The 23,943-nt window shown below is 41.9% G+C and overlaps 1 protein-coding gene across 16 annotated transcripts in view; it reads left to right on the forward strand.

Annotated features, from left to right (window-relative positions):
- DTNA (dystrobrevin alpha) overlaps window positions 1–23,943 on the forward strand; it is a 357,028-nt gene that overhangs the window by 314,080 nt on the left and 19,005 nt on the right. For 9 of the 16 annotated variants that reach the window (XM_059409438.1, XM_059409439.1, XM_059409432.1 and 6 more), the window contains 5 exons: window positions 4,064–4,151; window positions 6,409–6,506; window positions 9,440–9,553; window positions 16,305–16,401; window positions 18,303–18,323. In XM_059409438.1, the coding sequence (XP_059265421.1) occupies window positions 4,064–4,151; window positions 6,409–6,506; window positions 9,440–9,553; window positions 16,305–16,401; window positions 18,303–18,323 (418 nt within the window). Of the gene's footprint in view, window positions 1–4,063; window positions 4,152–6,408; window positions 6,507–9,439; window positions 9,554–16,304; window positions 16,402–18,302; window positions 20,939–23,943 lie in introns of those variants that run through there. The other 7 variants (XM_059409441.1, XM_059409443.1, XM_059409446.1 and 4 more) reach the window with 4 other exon arrangements.

The following is a 23,943-nucleotide window of genomic DNA, read 5'->3' on the forward strand; positions in this document are numbered from 1 at the left end:
GGCAGAGAGAGAGAGAGAGAGAGAGAGAGAGAGAGAGGAGGAAGCAGGCTCCCTGCTGAGCAGAGAGCCCGATGCGGGGCTTGATCCCAGGACCCTGGGACCATGACCCGAGCTGAAGGCAGGGGCTTTAACCCACTGAGCCACCCAGGCACCCCCCTGTTTGCATTTTAATAGAAGAATGGTACAGGAGGCCTAATGACCTTAAAAATAAATCTCTACTGATAAAATTCCTCTCACCCATTCAGACAAATGGAAAATATTATGAGGAAACATGAAAGTATTTCTGCTGCCCTTTGGGCCACATTATTCTTTGATCGTCCCACCTGGGTAGTCAGAATAGGCTTTCAGAGAAACCGAAGAAATGTGGACACACCCTAGGTTCCCAGAAATCTTTGCTAAATCACAAGGTAGTAAGCCTCACCTCCGTCGAGGCCACTTGAGTTGCCTAGAATGCCATTTTGCAATCACTAGCAACACACACTGGCCATGCATTTAAGGTAGAAAGTGGAGAGCTTTCAGAATAACAGATTTCCCTGCTCTGAAATGCAGTCGACACAGCAGCCACTTTTTAATTCATCATGGTCTTGTAGCAAGATTATTGATTATAAAGTCTTGAAATGAATAGCCAGAGACGGAGAAAGTGTTAGAATTGGTATTTCTTTAATGATTTAGGGATTATTGGCCATTCATTTTCAACTATTTGTAATTGAAGTCTTGAAATAATGGAATTTATCAGAGGAATGCCTCATTCACCCTTGGATAATTTGAACATACTGAAATGGCACATGTGGACTCATAAATCGTGTGTGTGCACAAAGGGGTAATGTATCACTCCACCCCTCATTCACTCAGCGCTGGGGGAGGAAAGGCACGGAAGGATGAGTTATAGCTTACGAGACAGGATCCCATAACTTCACGTCTTGTGTCTCCAAGAGGCTTTTTTTTAATGTAACCTTTACATTATTTATACTTGCTGGTCATTCATGATAAAAGACACTTTTATCATGAGGTTTTTTTTATCACTTTTTTTATTATTTAATTATCAAAACACTCACAAATGTTTTTGACAAAGTCACTTTTGGGCAAACGGATCATTGCCCCGGGCTTAGAACAATGGGTCTTGTTGTCTACACAACTGTGCTGAATTAGGCATATTATTTCTAATATGAGCCAGAAATGATGAACATATTAAAATCAAATTAAATTATTTCTTTGTGGAGTCGTTTTAGGTTTAAAGTGAAGATAGTGTAACTTTTTTTTTCTTTTATTAAAGCTATAACAAGAAATTCAGTTACTATTTTTAACCACTGCGGAGGGCAGACGTTGTGTTATAGAGACAAGCATTTGCTTTAAAGCATCAGTTCTCCAGAACTAACTCCTTTGGTATTACAGATATTTTCTTATTCCAAGTCTTTTGTATGCTGATTGAAATCTTAGTCTATGGGGATTGGTGAGCCTGGAAACCTAGAATTTCCTGTTTTAAGGAATGTTTATAAAATATCATACAAGCTATATGGATATCAGTTAAATACTCACATTATTTCTCATCTGTGGTTTGCATTTGGGGTTTATTTCATGTGATCAATGTATCTTGGAAGGTTCCTTAGGAATGCAGATTCTCAGGTTCTGCCCCCCACAACCTACCCTGTCACCCCCCCCAACTATAGATGAGAAACTACATTTTTTATAAGATCCCTGAGTAATAAGTACATACACTCAAGTGTAAGAAGCCCTACTCTGCATGGTTGTTGGATGGAAAATGACATTTTGAAGGAGACCTGAATCATTAATGAATATAAGGAGGTTACTTAAGAGGCAAAATAACAATAATTGACTTTTGAGCACTTAATGCGTTCTAGGCATCATAGTAACCGTGTGTTTTACATCCATTATCTCATGTGGGCAAAAGGGAAGAGAAGACCTTTTCTGAGGATGGAGAAGTGACTTAGTAAATGCAGATATTCAGGAATGTTCTGGATAGTTATTGTAGCCCAGAGAAAAGAGCTAAATCTAGAGGGGAAGTACTCAGGATCAGAATAGGTGTAGCTAGCCTATGTGTAGAGTGTAGACTGGAGCAGAGATGATGGAGACAGGAATGTTTTCTGAATGACCAAAAAAAGAAAGAAAGAAAATGTTACAGTAATGAATTCAGCCAGCCAGGGAAAGCTATTTGGAAGTGACAACGGGACATAGCCAATATTCTGGAAACACATAATGATTTTCACTCATCTCACTTTAGAACAAGGTTAAAAACTATGTTGCATATTTACTTTCTATGTAAATACACATATAAACAATATAACCATATATTACTCTATATGGATTTAAGTCTTTGCAATGGATAATTCTTACAACCTTAATATTGGCATAGAAGTGTATTAATTTCAGTGTATAATCATGAGTATTGATTTTTTTTTTCTTTAAGAAACAGGCTTAAGATTAACAGGTAGGAAATATAAATGGAGGAGAATATATTTAGGGATGAGAGAAATTAGTTTGGTTTTTTTTTTTAAGATTTTTTTTTTTTTATTTTTCAGAGAGGGGGGGGGAGAGCGAGCACAGGCAGACAGAATGGCAGGCAGAGGCAGAGAGAGAAGCAGGCTCCCTGCTGAGCAAGGAGCCCGATGTGGGACTCGATCCCAGGATGCTGGGATCATGACCTGAGCCAAAGGCAGCTGCCCAACCAACTGAGCCACCCAGGCGTCCCGAGAAATTAGTTTTTAATCTTGATCCTGACCCAATACTTACCATAATAACTGATAAGCCAAATTATAATCAACTAGTCAGTTAACAAGACTGATGTTACTGGTATGTTTCATAGAATTGCTTTAATGGCATGCAAAACTTAGTCTTGAGTGAAGGGACTTCTGAAATTTGGGAGAGTTGATAATGCTTCTATTTGCTTTAGTTTCTTAGGGACTCAGATCATTCTTATTTTACTATGAACAATTTCTATAATTATATGAGACAATAAACAATTCCCATTAATGTCATTAGAAGTCACTGCTATAATTCCATTTTTCTAGAAGTAAATATAAAATGGCAAGCTACCTGAGTACTGATATTATTGATAACTATTTGTATTAGTTATCTGTTGCCACGTGACAAATTATCCAATAACTTAGCAGCTTAAAGGAACAAATGTTTATTATCCCACAGTGGTTCAGGAATCCAGCTAGGTGCCTGTGGCTCAAGGATTTTCATGAGGTTGCCATCAAACTGTTGGCTGGGGCTGTTATTTTATCTAAAGGCTCTACCTATTATAACCTATAATTTATAAGGTTATTATTGGCTAGCTTCAGTTCCTTATCACATGGGAAGTGGCTAGCTTCCCACAGAGCAAGGAATCCAAAGGACCTTAAGAGAGAGAAACCATACTCAAGATAGACACCCTGGTCCTTTTTATAGCCTAATCTTGGAAGTGACATTCCATTACTTCTGCTCTATTCTAGCCATTAAAATCTAGCCAGTAAGCCCAGCCCATACCCAAGGAAGAAGATTGTGAATACCAGGAGGTGGTGATCACTGCAGGCTGAACACAATTATTGTGTTGTTGTTGTTGTTATTGTGGTTACACAGGCTCCATGCTGGGCATAGAACCCAATGTGGGGCTCTAACTCACAACTCTGAGGTCAACACCTGAGAGAGATCAAGAGTTGGATGTTTAACAGACTTAGCCATTCAGGCACCCCACAACTGGTGGAGGGGTGATTGTGTCTTTCTTCCATATTTTCTGATATATAAATAAAAAATGTTACAGGCAATAAAATTAAAGAGAAAATATTCTTTTATGAGACATGTTGATAAGTAAAGTCACTCTTCTTTGGAGTTTTCTTAGTAAGATGTTGAATCGACTGAAGACAGGATTTATTAATGGAATTCCCTGGCCTCATAGTAGATCATGTCATGAATCCAAGTCTGAGATCATTAACCTAACAGGGTTTTGTAGAGCTTTCAAATTTTTGCACCGAAAAATTGAAATAGCAAACCTCCCTGGCGGTGATAGGAACCCATCAATCTTTCTCATTGCCTAACAGTCTCCTTCTTGCTCTGTTCTCAACAGTATGCTTGAGAGTTCAAACCGGCTTGATGAAGAGCACAGGCTGATCGCCAGGTACGCAGCAAGACTGGCGGCAGAGTCCACTTCCTCGGTAAGTAGTCTGAGTGAGAAGCTGTCATTCATGTTCACTGTTATCCTGATGGTCGGGGCTACCACGGCAGGGCTGAGGAGGTGTTACTGGATGGCCTGAGGACCTACACATGAGTCTTCCACAGCTTCCCTTTGTCCCTCTCCAGCTATGGTTCTGGTACAGCAGAAATCGTAGCTTCCAATATGAGGTTACAGCACCATATTTCTGCACCAGCCCACCCCCTGATTTCTCTGGATCATTCCTGATCAGTTAATAGAAAGAGCAAAGCAATGACTCCAATTCACAACTGTCCCAGAGGAGTTTCTACTTTTATCAATATGTAATAGATAAAAGAAACAAAAAATTATGTAATGAAATCAGAGACAAAATCTGGATCACAGGTCAAAATGCCACACGCCAGACTTAGCTACCCACAAAGCCATTTAGGACATAAAACCTAGGACCTCAAATGTCTTCATTAGCAACATAGATCATTTCTTTGTTTTAAAAGAAATGCTAACTAAAAAATCATAGAAAAGCTTTATAAAAGCTAGACATTTTACCAAGCTTAACCTTTCTTACAGTCATGTATTTGGACATTAAAAAGCAGGCTGAGGTTTTCCTTGTCTTTGCAGGCTTAGTCAGTCAGTGCTGATTTTAAAATCTTGGCATTCTGTGGTGGAAAGATGAATTGTGATCTTTTTAATTGTTTAAAATCCAATTGAGGAGTTTCTACTGTAGAGTAAGGAAAGCAAGGGGCAGGGAAATACATATAATCTGCCCCTGTTTTTATAAAACAATGACAAATTAAACCTTCATTAAATCCCCACTCAAATATATACATATATTTAAATACAGTATGTAATTACATGTATATACATATATAAACATACATACATATGTAAAAGTTGACTCTTATTTGGAAATCTGAAAGTCAGACCATCCTTGTAAAAAATCCTCTTATAATTGTAAGAAATGTTCATATTGTGTAAAAGGACTCATTTAATAAAATAGTAATTTGACTTTACAACTAAAGTACACATATGAATATACATATGTATATACTATATAATCATATACCATACTTCTATGTATATCTATATTTAGTCAGAAGTTAATTTGTATATATATCTATATATATAATTTTTTAAGATTAATTTGTGTGTATATGCATGGATATATATGTGTATATATATATATGGAAAAATCAATGTCTGTGTATATGCCAGTTGTTAAAGTCGGCGGCATGACCAAGAATGATGGAGTGGCATGAATGTGGGGGAAGGGTGTAATGTATGAATAATACTTAATAATAATAAATAAATACGAATAAAGAAATGCTAAAAGTGTGTTGACCAAAGGAAGAAGAAAAGAAGATCCTAGTAACTAGGACTTTAAAACTATGAAATTTTTAACTGTACATTACAGTGACTGAACAGTAATTCTAGAGAAGTGTCTCAATAGCGGAGTATTTTTTACTCCTGCCCATATTGAGAGAACTGTCACAATAGGGACAGGACGGCAAGAATGAAATAGATCCCAAAGACTTCAAGTCAGAAAGCTATAAAACAGGGACGCCGGGGTGGCTCAGTCGGTTGGGCATCAGACTCTTGATTTGGGCTCTGGTCATGATCTCAGGGTCATGAGACTGACCCCTGCAACAGGCTCCACGCTCAGCAGGGAATCTGCCTAAAGATTCTCTTTCTCCCTCTCCCTCTGCCCCGCCCTGTATTCTCTCTCTCTCAAATACATAAATAAATCTTTAAGAAGCAAGGGGCACTTGGGTGGCTCAGTTGGTTAAGCATCCGACTCTTGATTTCAGCTCAGGTCCTGATCTCAAGGTCATGAGATCGAGCCCTGCATCAGGCTCTGTGTTCTGTGCTCAGCACAGTTACCTCGAGATTCTCTCTCCTTCTCCCTCTGCCCCTCCCCACCCCTCTCTCTCTCACTCTCTTGCAAATAACAAATAAAACTCTTTTTTTAAAAAAGTAAAAGTAAAAAAATAATTAAAAAAAAGAAAGCTACAAAACTATTTTTTCTGTGTTCTGTGTATTTGCCGTCCAAAGAATGCTGTTCCGCTTTTCATTGCAGAGGTGTCCTCCAGGTCCGTAGAGAAGCTGGTCCTTTAGGAGATGAATGGCAACTTCATGTATTTGCTTTTCTTGCTTTGACAGAGATCATTTTCTTCTCTCCTATCTGCCTACCTCATGATCTCTGTCTCCTTGAGCACACGCTGTTTCCTTTCCCAACGTTAAATAGTTCACCACGTGTTTTACAGCAGCCGGCCCAGCAGCGGGGAGCTCCCGACATCTCCTTCACCATTGATGCAAACAAGCAGCAGAGGCAGCTGATCGCAGAGCTAGAAAACAAGAACAGGTAAGGCTGCTTAGACACGCTGGCTTTTTGGATCAGAGTGTGTGCTCACTGATAGCTTGTAGTTGGGACACCTGGGTGGCTCAGTCCATTAAGCATCTGCCTTTGGCTCAGGTTGGGATCCCAGGGTCCTGGGATCAAGTTCCTCTAGGGAGCCTGCCTCTCTCTCTCTCTCTCTCTCTCTCTCCCGCTCCCCCTGCTTCTGCTCTCTCTGTCAAAGAAATAAATAAAATCTTTTTTAAAAAGTTCTATGGACATGGGGCGCCTGGGTGGCTCAGTGGGTTAAGCCGCTGCCTTCGGCTCAGGTCATGATCTCAGGGTCCTGGGATTGAGCCCCGCATCAGGCTCTCTGCTCTGCAGGGAGCCTGCTTCCCTCTCTCTCTCTCTCTGCTTGCCTCTCTGCCTACTTGTGATCTCTGTCTGTCAAATAAATAAATAAAATCTTTAAAAAAAAAAAAAAAAGTTCTATGGACAAAAATGTAAAGGAAGTTACAAACTTGGTTGGTACATTTCTATGTTCTTAGAAGGAAAGAAAAACTAAACGGAAAACTCCCAAGCCCACAAATAGCTTACCTTGGTTGCCGTGTTCACCTGCTCTCCCACCTCTCCAAGGCACTTTCTTTTCCCTTTCAATCCTCTGCTTCCACTCAGCATGAGGAGAAATCAGGACTTCCTTGAAGGAGATACCCCAGGCAGGAATATCTGTGGAATTCCAGAATCAGCAAGAAACACAATGAATGTCCTAATGGCCCCAGCTGTTGGGAGCTACCACTGTGACTGCCTGTTTCTGGATACTGTATGCTCTGAATGCATGTTGTAGGACCAGAGAGAGAATAAAGAAGGGGAAGTGAGAACAGAAGGCAGAAAGAGAAGCGCGTCCTGTCCATTAGTGCTTTCATGACCCATAGAGTTCCCTGCCCCATGTCTGAAGAGCTGCTCGTCCATCCTGAATACATTTCACTAAACCAGCAGCCTCATGCCCTCCAAAGAACCCAGAACTATGTCCCAGAAACTTCTCTAGGTTCCACTCCTGCACAATGGGAATCCCCCCCCCCCCCGGGGATCTCGTGGTCTACAAGGTGACAACCCACTAATCAGATCTCTGAGCTTCAGGGGAGGGTAGAGTTCCTCACGTCCCTGGATGACTACCCTGGTGGACATTTCAGCAATGACCTTAGAAGCTAATGCTTCCTCCTAGCACATCTGGAGGAGCCCACTGGGTTCGGTATTAGGAGTGGCAGGACTCTTTCTATTATATTGCTTAAGTCACAGTCTGCATAGGCCAGACCGGTCAGATCAAGTACCAAAGACAGAGGAAGTCAGACATATACAAGCTTTGGAACCAAGCAGCTTGAGTTCACATCACCTCTCCCACCCATTTTTTTATTGAACGTGGATGAGTCAGTCAACTGGCCTGTGCTTTGATTTCCTTATTCATGAAACACATAATAGCAGTACCCACATACAAAATAATTTGTTTAAGGATTAAATAAAATAAGATGAAAGAAGAGAGCATCGTTCTTGGGTAGAAACTAAGTAGAAACTAATGCTCTTACATATCTTACATAATTTTCCTGATCAGAGCAGCTTCTCTCTCTCTCTTCCTTCAGCTCAATGCTGAGTCATGTTTCTGTCCTTGGAACCACCAAGGAGAACTAGGGAGAGTCTCAGAATATCAGGATGTTAGCCCTGGAGGAGATCCTTGAAATCCCAGCTTACTGATTTTCAGGCTAAGCTCTGTCGAGGTGCCTGAAGAGCGGAAGGGAAGGGCTTACAGTTCAGGGCCCGCCCTCTCTTTCACCAGACCAGCTAGCTCCCTTTTAACCATTTGACGTTTTGAATTTCCATAAAAAATTTCTCTTAGAGAAAGGTTTCCACCATGGCACACCAAGGAGGACAGAAGAAGATGAGAAACAACTGAATTTCAGTTCAGTCTTCTCACTGTACCCACGAGAGGTGTAGTGACTGCTGATTAGCTTCTTAACTCTGGTGTGTTTATGAAGCAGGCCATTGTAAATCAGCCTTTCAGATGGAAAGCCATCAGCCTTGCTCACCAAGTTCACCTTTCATTCCTTGGTGCTGTTTCCTGTGCATTTTGCTGGATGGGAGACTGACCCCTCCCCCAAGAATAAGTGACTTGTAACCTAGCGTAATGGCTTCTAACTCACTTAGGAATAATTTGCCTTGCATAAGTCACCCACCTTTTATGGCCAGCCTAATGTTCATCTCCGTGCAGGGTAGCCCGGGCTCCAACATCAATAATAGACAGACATATCCCACCCTGGACAGAGGTCACGCCAATAGCACTCTTATGTCACACACTCAATTACAGCGAATCCTTTTAAAAGCCCTTCCCTTCAAGGGCTACCCTCGCTGAGATCCATTTTGAAGGCCGAAAATGTTAAGAAAAAGAAAAAGAATTTTGCCTAACCGGGGGCTTCTGAGATAAATCCGGTGAGAGGACTCTCATTCTTGGTGAAAGAATGGGGTTATTTAGTTTTGTGAAATGAACACCATTTATCCTTATTTTCCTTCCAAGCACCTCTTACTTGGTAGCTGCAAGTACTTTGCGGTGTCAGACTGTGATCATCAATAATCGGAAGATACATTTTTTGCTCCAAAGCAGTGCACTTTTCAAAGCTGAACACATTACCACGGCATTACATTACTTACTAGAGAGATTATTAGGTCCCGGGGAGAACACTCAGCTTCAAGGCTCCAGCAACATGTGCAGAGTCTGAACGTGCAGGAGCTGAGCTCAGCCCTCCCTTTCCCATCAGTGCCCACCTCGCCACAGCCCACAGCTCAGAAACACCAGTGGTCACAGAGGCTTGCTTCTGCTCCGAAACGTGGGGTGACCCCACCGCGATGTTAGTATCCTGGATATCCTGGAAGTTGACTGACCCTAGTTTCTTACCTTCTTCCTCTCTCCCAAGAGAAATCTTACAGGAGATCCAGAGGCTGCGGCTAGAGCACGAACAAGCTTCTCAGCCCACTCCAGAGAAGGCCCAGCAAAATCCCACTCTGCTGGCAGAACTCCGGCTCCTCAGGTAAGAGAAGGAGCCCGAGGCCTCTGGGGAAATGCAAATGACTGGATCTTCAAAAATTCCAACAGCGTCTAACCAGAGAACGGTCCTTAGCCACCACCGCTGCTGACATAACGTGCTTTCTCTTTTTAATAGCATGTCCCTAATTGCTGGTATTTGAGGGGTTTCAAGGAGATGCTGTTTATATTCTTTTCTTGGACACAGAGAAGGGGAAACAGCACTCTTTAGAGACAAAATCACTCCATGGAAAACAGGTGAACTCTTCCGTTGTTATTTGCACTGTCAACAACAGTGTTATTTATGACACAAGTTGATCAATAAAACAATCACATAAACAGCTAAATAAACATCACAGGCTTTTACACTTAAAAATTCACCTATAACCTCCCCCCCAAAAAATTCACCTATAACCCATAAAAAGGAGCCTGATTTTCTCTGAATCTTGGTCTGTAATAGCTTTACATGTTTAAAAAACAGACTTCATATCTTCTTGCTCTGCAAATGAATTAAACCACCTGCTGTTATCTAGTCTGGCACCAGAAAACACTTGAGCCTGAAAGGACCCTAGAAGGTCGTCTGGTTCTGCCCCTGAATTTGAGTGCATTTCTCAGAGTCAGAAAGGTGCAGAGTAGCCAAGGACCGCAGCGCCTCCCTCTGCGCATGTGCGAAAGGATGGGCGCGGAGGGCTTCCGGTCAGGCTGGCTTAGTGCCATGCCTTGACTATGGCCCGGGCTCAAACCTATCTGTGCAGCGAACAACGCAAGGATAAATTCACAGCCATTGCCTCGTAGAAATGTCATATTCCACGAGGCACTTTTAGTTAGCAAGTATGACATTCTTTCCATCTTCCAGTTTGGGAGCGGGGTACCTTCCGGGTATACGGAACTCTGGGGCATGCTCTTGATAGGAAGTACAGAGGCCTCTTCTCAGAATCTCTTGTCAGAATTAGGCTGCCGTTTACTTCTCCCATACAGCTACATTAAGCAGGTTCTGTATGGCTACGTGTGGGTTTTACCATAGATGTTTCTAGGGGTTCCGTCCCAGCCCTGCTCTTCAGACGTGTTAACGTCCGGGCCCTGCAGGCTGCAGGTCCTGTCTGCTCTCAGCGACACTCTGTGCTCGCTCTCCCCAGGCCGGTGCACCTGGCTAGACGGCAGGTCCCCCCAAGGTGGAGTCAGAGAAAGGAGATCTATGGAAGCTGCAAGCTGTGGGAGCTGCTTGATGTGAAGAGATCATGGCATATTTCCAATAACAAAATAATTTAATGGAAGAATCAGAAAATCTTCCTTTCCAGATGACAGAATCTCTGGTCCCACCTTCAGGGTGATGTATTAGAAATCCTTGCACATCACACTACATCATCCCCCAGAAGGGATGAACAATGAAAGAAGGAAAAAGTGATATTTCATATCATCATCCTCAAAGGCATATAAAAGTAAATGCTGCTCGAAAGAGTCTTTGCCCAATAGGATTATGGAGGCCCTCCGGGCTCACGAATTGCAAGTCTAATGTACACAGAAATGTAACTGAATAAAGCACCTTAGAGTAATCATTCATCTACACGTCAAGTTACCTTGTCTCTGCCTGAAATGTTCTTTATGCCTCTTCTGTTGGTTGTCCCATTCTCTGATGGAGGCATGGATGACTAGGAATTTTTCATAAATGTTTTCATCAGACCCTTCCTTAGCATTTGCCTTCAAAAGTCTTTGGTTCCATTTGGATGATGCATTCTGGGAAGGCATCTCTATGTGCCTGGGTCACTGATGATAGCTTTCCAAATATTTCTTCCCTCCTCGACATTGCTATCTTGGAATACACTGATAATTCCAAACACCCTCCTGGCCCTGCCTTGTGGGTACTCCCCACATCTGAGCCCAAACCTATGCCAAGGAATCTGGCTCTGTGAGAAACTTCAGTATTTGGGGGTGTTTGCTGTCAGCTGGTGGCCCATACCTGTGGCCACAGGCCTAAGGCCTGAGACAACTAAATCCCAACAGATTTGCTTGCCTGTCATTCTACACATTTCTTCTACTTGGATATTTCTCTAGATATTTCTAAACCACTTATTCCATGCTAAGCACTTGCACAGTTTGGGGATTTCACAGATACCCTGACATCCTTCTCTTAAAGAGCTCCTTTGAGTATCCTGTTATTCTTTAGACATTTCAGACTCTAAAACAATGTCCTCTTGCCCAGTTACATTGGCCTTAGTTCACCCAGAGGGGTGGCCATATGAAGCCACCATGGGAGCTCTTTGATAGAGATCTCCTTTGTCCATTGCAGTTTGCCTGGGTCTCTTATTGAGAAACCAAAGGAGAAATTTCTTTCAGCTGGGAAACAGGTGAGGAGACAAAGGAGCAGAGCTCTGCTTTTCATGAACACATAGTTTATTTTTATCTTAAGAGCCCTATGACCTTTCTAAATAATCACATTTCCATTTTCACATTAGCCACACAAAAGCTGAGAGCCAGGTTTGCAATCCAGATCTGGTAACCAAGTGGGATTAAATGATGGGCATTTCTGTGGGCTAATCTGACACTTCCTATGCACTAAGCTCTATAAACACTAGCCCAGGTAATTGCTATAACAAAGCCAGGAGATGGACACTATTATTATACTCTTTTTATAGATATGGAAACTGAAGATTCACAGAAGCCAAATAATTGGCCCAAGAGCCCACACAGTGAGCAGCACATGTGGATTCTGTCTCCTCTTCTTGGGTCTTAATTATCTCCTGCTGAGCTGTTAGCACTCAGTTGATTGCTGGCCTCTGGTCCATCCACACTGTTGTCAGATATATCATTCCTCATTTTATTATTCATTTAGTTCATTCAGCAAATATTTCCAAAATGCAGTATACCCAGTATCTTGAAAAAGATACTGTCCTGGTCTCACAGAATGCGTGGTCTGGTAGGAAAATGACAGAAATCAAATAACTGCACAAGTAAGAAGATAATTATAAGCTGAGATAAGTGCTCCAAGGAATCTGGTTTTTAAACAGAGACACAATGATCAAACCTGCCCTTCACTTCGATCAGAAAAGTCTACCATGAAGCAGGATTTTTTCAGTCGAAGTATGAAAGGTAGATACATAAGGAACGGGGATTAGGAGTGGCAGAGGGGATGGAACAGCTGAGGAAGGGTCCCCTGGAAGAGAGAGACCGGATGTACCATGACCAAATGGCAGGAGCGAATCTGGCACTTTTTTTAGGAACTGAAAGATCGATAGGCCTAGAATGCAGTGAAGGAGGGGCTGTATGGTAGGAGATGGAGCTGATGATGTAGGTGGGGGTAGACGGTGATGCTGTGTGGCCTCACAGACCACCTTGAGGATATTGCTGTTAATCCTACAGCAGGAGCCCCTGAAGGTGGTAGTTACATATTGAGCCAATACAGTGAGTTAGACTCACATGAATTAGAGATCTTACTCCAGTATTGAGTTTTATTAATAACTTCAAGAATACAGACAATCAGGAGGCACAAATGAAGCAAAGAAAGGTCTGGAACATTCCATATGGTCCCTGAGGACTTTCCCTTCTACAGTGGGGTAGAGTTTTTGAGGGAAATTTTATAAGTTTATCTAGCAAGCCTTCCTTAAATTCCTCCACCATTTGGTACTGGGCATCTTCTTTGGTATCACCATATATAGCCGTTTCTTTGTATTTTTATTGTATGCTTGTCATCAACATTTTGAACTTATATATTTCTCCTCCTCTTTCACCCAAGGGTAAAACCCATAGCCTACTCATTATTTTATTTACTGTATCTTAAAACAAAAGTTCTGAATGGATGTCTGTGGGATGAATGGATAAGAACTGTGTTTGCAAAGACAATACCATCTTGTAGGATGAAGAAAACATTTATTACAACTGTGAAGCAACTAACTTCACACTACAAATCTCAAAGCGGAAAAAAGTATAATTTCTGTATCTTTACCTTGCCAAAAAAATAAACATTTTATTTTATACCCCCCAAATTACATTATTTTCAATAGACAATCTATATTAAAATTTTGCCTGTTGTCCCAACATTGTCCTAAGAGAAAGTAGGGTGGTTGTTTTTTTCTTTTTTTTAAGATTTTATTTCTTTATTTGAGAAAGAGACAGCATGAGCAGGAGGGGAGGGAGAGAGAGCCTCTCAAGCAGACTCCATGCTGAGTGCAGAGGCCAATTCAGGGCTCCATCCCAGGATGGAGGACCCTGAGATTATGACCTGAGCTGAAACCAAGAGTCAGACCCTTAACCAACTGTGCCACCCAGATGCCCCAAGAGAAAGTAGATTTTAACACACATGCAAAATTAGAAATAATCTGGCAGAATCTCAGAATAAAAGGCATTCCTTTAGAGATGTAATACATTAAGCTCTGTGCAAATAAAATTACTACTTAGTCCTTGTTTTCTTGTTCCTACTTGAAACCATAGAAGCTACACTACAAATGTGTTAATCAGACCCACATTTGGTAGCCACTTATAGAGAAGATTAAATAAACACTTATAGGGAAGATTAAATAAAGACATTAAGTGATTTTTTTAAAAATTGAATTTAATCAAATGCATGAAAAAGTAAATGTCAGGGGCGCCTGGGTGGCTCAGTGGGTTAAGCCTCTGCCTTCCACTCAGGTCATGATCTCAGGGTCCTAGGATCAAGCCCTGCCTCAGGCTTTCTGCTCAGCGGGAGTCTGCTTCTCCCACTCCCTCTGTGCTCTCTCGCTCACCCTCAAATACATAAATAAATAAAATCTTTAAAAAAAGAAAGAGTGGATGTCATATTTTGAAAGGTTACTACTATAAGAAAAAATTACAAACAAGGTTTTTTTTTATTGCTGATTAATTCTAAATTAACTTTCTAATTCTAAGTTAACTTTCTCTTGTAGATTTTAGATGCCTTTTCTTAGTATTTCTTAACTACAATATTGGAGTTTTACTGCAACCTTCTTCACAAAGTGCTCCTAGGACTAAAAATCTAAAAATTACAGAGCAATATCTATAAGAGAACTGGAAATACATCAGAAACATTCTCTATCCTTCTACCAAGCCCTAACACGGTTATATTTGGAACATGAGGTGCAGACAAGGTCAAAGATAAAACAGCCAGTGGATTTGTCATTGAAGAATATTTTTGAATGGATCGAGGCTTTTAAAATTAGAGTGTTGTAGCCCTGGAAGACAAAGACTAGTATAAAATGCCATTAAAGTCTATAAAATGATGATGATCCTTGTCCTTTGGGATTCAGAAAAGAGACAGTTGTAAAGATAATCAAAGGAAGAAATGCTCTGAGAAAAAGCCTTAAGTGGTAATAAAAGCCAAAAATCCAAATATATTCAAAAAGAGTTGAGACATGTTTACAAATTTTAAATTCATAAGTCATTAGAGAAAGTCTGTATCAAAACAAATTAGAGGGCGCCTGGGTGGCTCAGTGGGTTAAGCCGCTGCCTTCGGCTCAGGTCATGATCTCAGGGTCCTGGGATCGAGTCCCGCATCGGGCTCTCTGCTCAGCAGGGAGCCTGCTTCCTCCTTTCTCTCTCTGCCTGCCTCTCTGCCTACTTGTGATCTCTCTCTGTCAAATAAATAAATAAAATTTAAAAAAAAAAAAAAGAGAGACAAAACAAATTAGAAATGTTTCATTAATATCCATAACCTGTCCTCCCACAAAATACCTTTGCAATTGGATGAGTCATTGACCTATGTCAGCGTGACATGTTTATATTGTCATTTCAGAGTCTCTGCTCAAGCTCCACTAAATATTGTGCTTCTTCTCATTGAGACTGGACATATCCATTCATATATTAACCCATGGTTAAAGCACCCACACATTTTTAAAATATAAGTTTTAACATCTCAAACCCAAACAGAAACCTTTGGGGCAAGGGAAAAAATACTGTGTGCATTATTCACTAATGATCATGAAATAATAGATTTGAAATTGACTTGAAAAGCATACATAGACATCAGAAACGTAAACCATTAACATTCTTCCCCATACTGTTTCATTTCTCAGTTCTCATTTCAAAGGTATTTTTGGTACTCTCAGTGTCAATATAAATGATAGAGTAGAGATTGTCCTTTGTGGTTTCCATTCTTGCTGACAGCTTAATAGAAGTTCTGCAAAACAAACAAAATTAAACAAACATGAACCTTATAGGTTATTTGCAGTTAGAACAATTGTGTAGGAACTCCTTTATTCTGACTTTGCTTTATATAAAGTCAAACCCAAAGCAGAAAACTTAAATTGACTATAAAAACTCTGTACTATGAATATTTCACCTCTGAAAGACACGGCAGTGCGTACGAAGAATGGAAGAAATGAAAAATTAACTTCTAAAATCCAATTTCCAAATACTAAAGTATCGGTATTTCCTTTGAGATTTACAAAAGGGTCCCTGCATTTGGAGGATTTATGGGATTGACCCTTTTCAGTGACAGTTTGGTTTTTGTTGGTTGTCTCAGGGAGAGACAATGGCAGGGCACAGGGCCCAGAACATAGTAAGCATTCAGAAAAGATTTCATCAAATGGTTGATTTGCAATCAACCATATTGGGTGCAATAGCAAATAGGATCCTAATTCTATTTTAGTATGACTTCTAACAAACAAATGTACACCTCATGTTCATTTGACAACATTTTCCTACTTGGAAACCATGTTAGAGTTCCGGAGATGCCCTTTTCCTGGTGGTCCACTATTGCCACAAGACTAAGAAATGTGATCAGCTCAGTTGGTTGAATGCTGTTCTGATGACAATTGCTTCTTTCTTAGACAGCGCAAGGATGAGCTGGAACAGAGAATGTCTGCTCTCCAGGAGAGCCGGAGAGAGCTAATGGTCCAGTTAGAAGGTCTCATGAAGCTACTAAAGGTAAGAAGTTCAAATACTTCCTAGACCTCTGACTATGGCATTTCTAAAAATCTTTCATACATAATGTGCAATTATTTTTCCAATGATATATGTGCTTAACCCCAAAATATGGCTTCAGTCCCAGATATTAAGACCTTTTCTTAGATACAACAAATGATAGTAGTCAATGACAAGTCTCATTCTTATCCATTTCCTGGAACCAGACCACTGAGGACCTTCAAAGGACAACTTCTTGGCTTATTTCCAGTTCCTATGTCCTTAAAAATAATAAAGCTGGATTTATTTAGGAATATTTTACATTTAATAGCTTCAATAATTCTGAATAAAGTGAACAGAATCTAATGTCTAACTCAAAAAATGAAGATACAGCCATGAAATTTTGGGGGTGACTATAGTTTTATTAAGACCAGTAACTGTTAATTTCAGTGAAACATTTTACCTTATCTGTGTGGCTTTAGCAGCAAGTCACATAACTTCTGTGGGTCTCAAATGCAAACTATTTGCTCTCTGCGGGGAGGGGGTTTAATGAGATGACCTAGGAAGGTCCTCTGCAGAGTACTATGATGTTATTCTCCCCGGGAAGTAGCATTCTTCCTTTCGTATCTCTATTCCCTTCTTCGGTATATACTAAATCACATTCCAAGTCACAGCGAGAGTAATCATGGCCCCTTGGCCACAGTCAGCTCAGTGGAGGAGTCAGAGCTATATGGTCGGCCTGCCTGATGTAGGCACACAGGAACTACTGTGGATTGGAAAGGGGACTTGCCAAAGGCAGGAACTGAAACGTCTGATGGAGTGAGGAAGGCCAGGTCCCTGGGGCAGCTCACCTGTGAGACAGACGTCCCTACTTTAGGTCCCTGGTTCTCCGGCATCCCTGACACACCAGAATTTATTGTTTCTCCCTTCCTCTTTTTCTTTCCTTTTCTTTTATCTCTTTCTCTCTTTCTTCTTCCTTTCTTTCTTTCTTTTATTTATTTGACAAATACTTGCCGAAACCTGTGTCCTGGCCGGGTATAAGTGTGACACTTCTTTCTTTTGTTTTCTCTGCTCTCTTAATTTTTAAAAAAAGATTTTATTTATGTGACAGACAGAGATCACAAGTAGGCAGAGGCAGGTGGGGGGTGGGGAGCAGACTCCCCACTGAGCAGAGAGCCCGATGCGGGCCTCGATCCCAGGACCCTGAGATATGACCTGAGCCAAAGGCAGAGTCTCAACCCACTGAGACGCCCAGGCGCCCCTTTTTTTTATTGTTTTATTCTTTAATCAACTTTTCCTGCCATCAGTGTTGGGAATGTTTTATCATCTCTAAACAAAATCTCCTTTTCAGTGTATTAGACCCATAACGCGTAGAACTCACTTTTTGTTGTACTGTACATATGAATACAGGACTAGATAACTAATAACCTCTTACTGTTTCTGCTCTGTTATCTCACTGGATGATCCAGAAAAGCTCTTTCTGCTTTCCTTTTCAAATATACCAAATGAAGAGGGTCGATCTTCTCTTTCCCTTCACTGAATGACAGGAAACCTTGAAAACACACCCCCCACACACTTATATTCCCATAGCTTCTGTCACCATAGTGATGGGATCCAGGAGTCCACTTACCGCCAGCCATCTTGGCAGCCATCTAGCCCACCTGAGCACAGTCTATCAGATCAGGATATACAAACACCAGGAGAGAGGGATAGACTGTGTTGAAAGATGTATGGACACAGGAAGGAAAGAGATGGTCTGTCTCAAATACCAAAAGAGTTGTGGAACTAAAAGTCACCAAGGTAGGAGAGGCAGCCATCAAAGCCATGTTGATGTTCCCCCTCCCCTTTGCGTTCCCTCACACTGTGTACATGCTCTTGCTGGAACCCTGGGTAATCTAACTGTTATTGATTCAATCTTTCTGTAGGAAGAAGAACTGAAGCAGGGAGTAAGTTTTGTTCCCTACTGCAGGTCTTAACTAACTGTGGAGGGGCCTGCCATCCTGCTGTTCTCATTGCTTTTGCCTCTAATGTATGTTCATGCTTCAGTTTGGAAAGAGAAAAAAAAAAATCATACTAATTTGCTTCCTTTTCAATGTAGTGCTTGAATCAACACATACAAAAGTTAGCATTTTTTATAACTATTACTACTGTCAGCATCAAAACAAGAGCTATTATATCTTTTAGAAGAGGGGGAAAAATTGTAATTTGTTGGAACCTTTCTAGATCTCCAGAAGTCTACATTTCAAACCAGTCTCATGTTTTCTGGGCTGTTGATCAGACCCTTCTCTTAGTAGAGAGATGCCTACCACCGCTACTAAAGTTACACTAGGAAAAGTCCCCAGACTCAAGCTACTCTCTACATCCTCTCGTGCTGTCAACCATTTAGTTCAGTATCCATTTTAATGGAAAGGCGTGGGACCTCCTTGTATAAAAATGTCAGCCAATTGCATCTCTTTTCATTGCATAAGTATTAAGCCCTGTCTTCCCTGTCACTAAAATGTGTTCAACCTAAGAGAAACACTGCCCATTGTTTAGTTCTTGCAAGCAGAATCCCTACCATTGGTTCATAATAATCTCAAAGGAATAGGTAACTTTCAGGCTTTCTCTTATCACCAAGAACCTTTCTGCTCTGGGAGTTCACAAGGCCCTTACATATGTCTTCTCCGGAAGCAGGAGCACCGTGACTCTCATAACCGTAGTCTAAACTGGAACCCTATGTCTGACCCTGTGGTCAGGTCCAGGGCCAGCAGAGGGAGTAGCATACTCAAAAAATAACAATAACAAACTAGAAGCAAAATAACAGCAGCTTTAATGTCAAGTGCATGTACTCTTGCTAGTGTTAGCAGGAAGTTTCATGTTATTTCCTGGGATCGATTAGAACCACAGCCTGTCCGATTTCAACGTACCTTTTATTCTTCTGTATTCTCTTTCCTATTATTCATTGTGTGTGTTTGTGTGTAACAAAGAATGTCTGCAAAATGCTGGACACATTTTTACCCTTCATTCCCACGGTCTGTAAAAAAGGAAAGTGTAAAACTAATCTGTAATGTCAGACAATAAAGACAATGTATGACACTATTTTGTATTTTGTGAAAAAAATTTACTTGACTAGAGTCAAATCCGACAGAGAGAGAGTCGCCCTGGGTGAAGGACGGGCACGTATAGCCTGTGCCGTTGCCCGTAAAGCCACACACGGGGTAATGCTATTATACTTCCAACACACTTAGATCATGCTAGACAAAAATGCCTTGCTGTGCCGCTTCTCTTTGCAACAGCCTCTTTTCTTTCCTGTCTCTGACTTAGCATGTACACAGAAAAAGGAAAAAAAAAGGCTCAACTCTAAACTTCTTCCGCCAAGTGGAGAGAGAGGGCAGTCATCCTCTAGACAGTCAGCCTCCCTTGAGCAAGGTCTCTCCTGTACCCCTTTCCTGCCTCTTCCCAGGCTACCTGTTCTGGAAAGGCTTAGTGGACCAGTGGGTTCACGAACATATGCTGCCCAGAGCCAAAGCTTGGCTGAGGCTGAGCACGTAGAGCAGTGTCCTGCCTCCTTGCCTTCCCGCTCCTCCCGCCCCCCCCTCCGAAGCCCTCCCCGGCTCCGCAGTCTGGGAGAGGCAGCCCTCAGCTGGGTCCTGCTGCAGAGGTTCTCGTGGGCACCGTCCAGATGGCAGCAGTGCTCTGTCTGGGCGCGGAGACCCATTTACTCGTCTTGACTCATTTGACTTGCTTGTATGCTCAAGCCTCTTCTCAAAAAGGACCCAAGATAGTTTGCAACAAAAGTCATCAAAAATGACTTCATAAAATAAATTCAGAAAAATCAGAAATGAAAGAAAAGATAATGCCAATATGCTCATCTTAAGCAGCAAGCATGTGCCTCGGAGCTTTTTGGCCAGGAGACAAGGAAAAAAAAAAAGAAAGAAAGAAAAGTAAAACATAATTGGTGGTTTTATCAGAACCCAAATGCCAGTTCTCAGGGGACCAAAATTTCGGTTGGCATGAAATATAAAAAGGAAGTCTTCCCTCAGAGCTTTAGAGGAGGAGCACTAAGTAATGAAACAGATAAATACAGCAGCAGATGTCAAGTGGCTGATTATGACACTGACCTTCAGCTGAAATTAAAGACAGAGAACCCTGACTGGCCCGATCTGGAGCAGGCAGTCCTACAAGGAAATGAACTTATGCCATCCAAATGTATAGACTTCCTTTGGTATAACATGATCTAAGGAGAGAATTTAGAGGTTTTAGTCTGGCGTGTGCTTCTAAATTCTGTTTTTTTTATTTATGAGCCTTACCCCTTTGGGGACATTCTCTTTGTAAAACCAGATTTCAGACACTGCGCACAACAAATTGTGCTTGATTTAATAACCTCTACTTGCTTTATCATAAGTCTGTGTGGTTCAATGTATTTTATTATACTGGTATATATAATTCCTAATTATACTGTTTCTTGTTAGAGGTAATGCATGAATTTATTCCCCTCGAGGAGAGAACATGAATTAAAAAAAAAAATAGTGCCTGTAATATAACATGATGATTATGGTATCATAAGCAATAAATTTTTTTTTTACAAAACTTGCATCAAAATTATCCTACCCTCTTTCTTCTTTGTGTATCTTTAAGATTTATTGAAGGAACCATAAAAAGAACACTCATAAAAAGTTTAGTAATGAAGGCAGCTGGGGTGTAATTGCAGTGACAATATGTTTCTGTTTCTGGTTGACTTCCAGTGCCAAATATCACATCCCAATCTAAAACCAGATATCCTGACTTTGAGTTCAGAATGTAAGGTCTCAATAAAAATTTTTGTAGAGAGATCACTGGTGTTAGACCTGATTGGAGGGGTCCCCACTCTTCTATCACACCTGTAAGATCTTGACTATGTCAACTAACTTCCCAGGAATCTATTAAAAACACACTGAAAATTACACAGCTCAGAGGGTTGTTGCATAGATTTTCAAAGATAATGGATGTGAAAGCACTTTGTAAAATACTATATGCATGTCAGCTACTAGTTCAAAACTGCATATAGATGTTTACACATGTGTCCGACAATATGCAAACTTTTCTAACTGGACCCCTATTTTACACACCTGCACATACACAAGAACACCTTCCCTACTCCTCCCTCCAGTTAACTAAGTGTCTCGGTCAGGGCAGGAAAGTGAAACATTTCAAATCCTGTCTCCTGCTCCCCATTCTCTTCTCTCTTTACAACTGGAGGCCCTATGAACTCAGGAAATCCTGGTCACTCAGGCTCCTACTTCTCTAAAACACACTGTGGAACATGAACAGGCCAGAAATGATGAGTTTTACCAGCATCAGTTCACCTTCCTTTCGTTTCCTTGCCCATCCTCTCTGGTGGGTATCCTGTGGAGAGGGGGGACGCGGTCACAGGTGGAATAGAGGAGTTGGAGGGGGAGAATTCATCTCATAAATAATCAACTGCAATATTAGGACTAACATCTAGTCTTCAAAACATATCCTCTCAGACTCTCTCTCTCACTACCTTTTTTTTTTCTTTTTAAGATTTTATTTATTTATTTGACAGACAGAGATCACAAGAAGGCAGAGAAGCTGGCAGAGAGAGAGGGGAAAGCAGGCTCCCCGCTGAGCAGAGAGCCCGATGCGGGGCTCGATCCCAGGACCCTGGGATCATGACCTGAGCCGAAGGCAGAGGCTTTAACCCACTGAGCCACCCAGGCGCCCCTCTCACTACCTTTTTTAAAATCAGGGGTTAGCCCATTAATTCTGGGAAAGTAAAAATTACTTCTCTACTTAAAAACCTGAGGAGAGGACCTTCTAGTTCAGATTAAATGTAGCCCCTTTTATGACATCAGAGACCCCCAAACCTGGCACCACCCCTCACCAGCCTCAGTCTCCTCCGTTCTCCATGATGAACCGGTGCGTCCACCAGCCTGGCTCCCTCACACTTCCCTTGTTCATGACACGCTAAGGCCTGGAATGTTCTTCTCTCCTTGCAACACATCCTCTCTTCTGCCCCCGAAATCTCCACTATTAAGACCCAAGTCAAGTGATGCCTCCTGCCTGACCTGTCAGAATTAGTCACCTCATCTGTGTCCCCGCAGCACTGTGGACACAGCAATCCCTTTAAGGATAGTCAGTGAATGCGTACTGGACGAAAGGATGACAAGGCGGTCAAACAGAGCCAAACGCTGCTCTGCTGCACCTTCTCAAGCTGCTAACGAAAAGCAGGCGGACTGGGTTGTGTTCCCAGCCAAACCTGAAAGGTAGACTTTTCAGCCACAGGGAGGGTATCCACTCCTGTCTCGTGGTCACCTGGCCCAGCGGCATCTCCAGGAACAGCTGTTTCAGCGATTACACATTTGGTCCTCCCTCCTTTCTGGTGCTGGGAGGAAACCAAAATTCTTCCTGGAAAAGAATCAGAAAAATGTATGGATTTTGTCAGCCTTCTTAAAAATTGATACAACAGCAAGTTGAGAGGACTCAGAGGATGGAGTGCAGAAATGAATTTTTCATGTATTCGCTAGGAAGTGAGCTATTCTAAATTTGCCAAGTATGATGTATGTTTTCCTTCTTCCATAAATCAACTGTTCTCTCGGGAATTTTAGATCTCTATATTGATCTGCATGGACCATTGTCCCTCACGTCTTCTCTCCATTAATCATCAAGTAATTTCCAGGAAAGGATGTTCACAGAGATTGCGCACTCTAACTCTTCTGAAGTTGTTAGCAGACAACCAGACTTCATGACCAGGCCAGAGGCCGCCATCCACAGGGGTCACCACCTGAAAATGAAACCCAGTGATATCTCTATTGATCTACCCCAACGCCAAGAGGCAATTGCCCTTTCCTAGTGACTCTAAAGAGAGAGCTGGAAGGAAGGCCCCAGATGGCATTCCCAGCAGTAGGCCCCAGGAAATGCATCAAACTGGACAGTGTCCAGACAAAGAGACATGATCTCCAGGGAGCCAGGGCCCTCCCCTCCCCAGAGTCTGGACATGAGGTGGGTGTTGGGCATTGCAGGGAAGATGCCAGTGAATCGTGTTTCCAGCACAGAATCTCCACTTAGTCTTCACACAATCAGACTGCTTGAAATTGTACCAATTAGAGATTCATTTAGGAGATAGTGGCTCTCCGTCACTCACACAGCGGTGTAATTTAGATTCAGTCTACTGTTTTTCCCTTAACACATAACTACAGTCAATTATTTGTCTCTTAACACAGAACCACTAATAGGGGCTTTGAAGGAAGGAAGCAGGCAGGAAGAAGTGGGGAAAGCTGATTTTGGAGACCAGGCAGTACAAAGCAGGGAGCATTGGGAGTGGAAATGCCTCAAACACAGCGGGAAAGCTCAGGGCTTGAGCAGAAGGGGAGGCAAGAGACTTACAGACAGGAAGGTTCCAAGGACCAGGTTATTGCCCAAGGCGGGGGGGGGGGGCAGGCAGCCCTGTGGGCTCCCTGTACTGGAGAGCCCAACTAACGGGTGCAAGCAGCACCAGGATAGCCATTAAAATACTGAAATGCACACCCACAGCCCCACATCTGAAGTCACTGGCTCCAAACAGGTCCCAGGAGTCAGAACCTCTCG

This window comes from Mustela nigripes, chromosome 8 (assembly GCF_022355385.1).
Source record: "Mustela nigripes isolate SB6536 chromosome 8, MUSNIG.SB6536, whole genome shotgun sequence".
NCBI lineage: Eukaryota > Metazoa > Chordata > Mammalia > Carnivora > Mustelidae > Mustela > Mustela nigripes.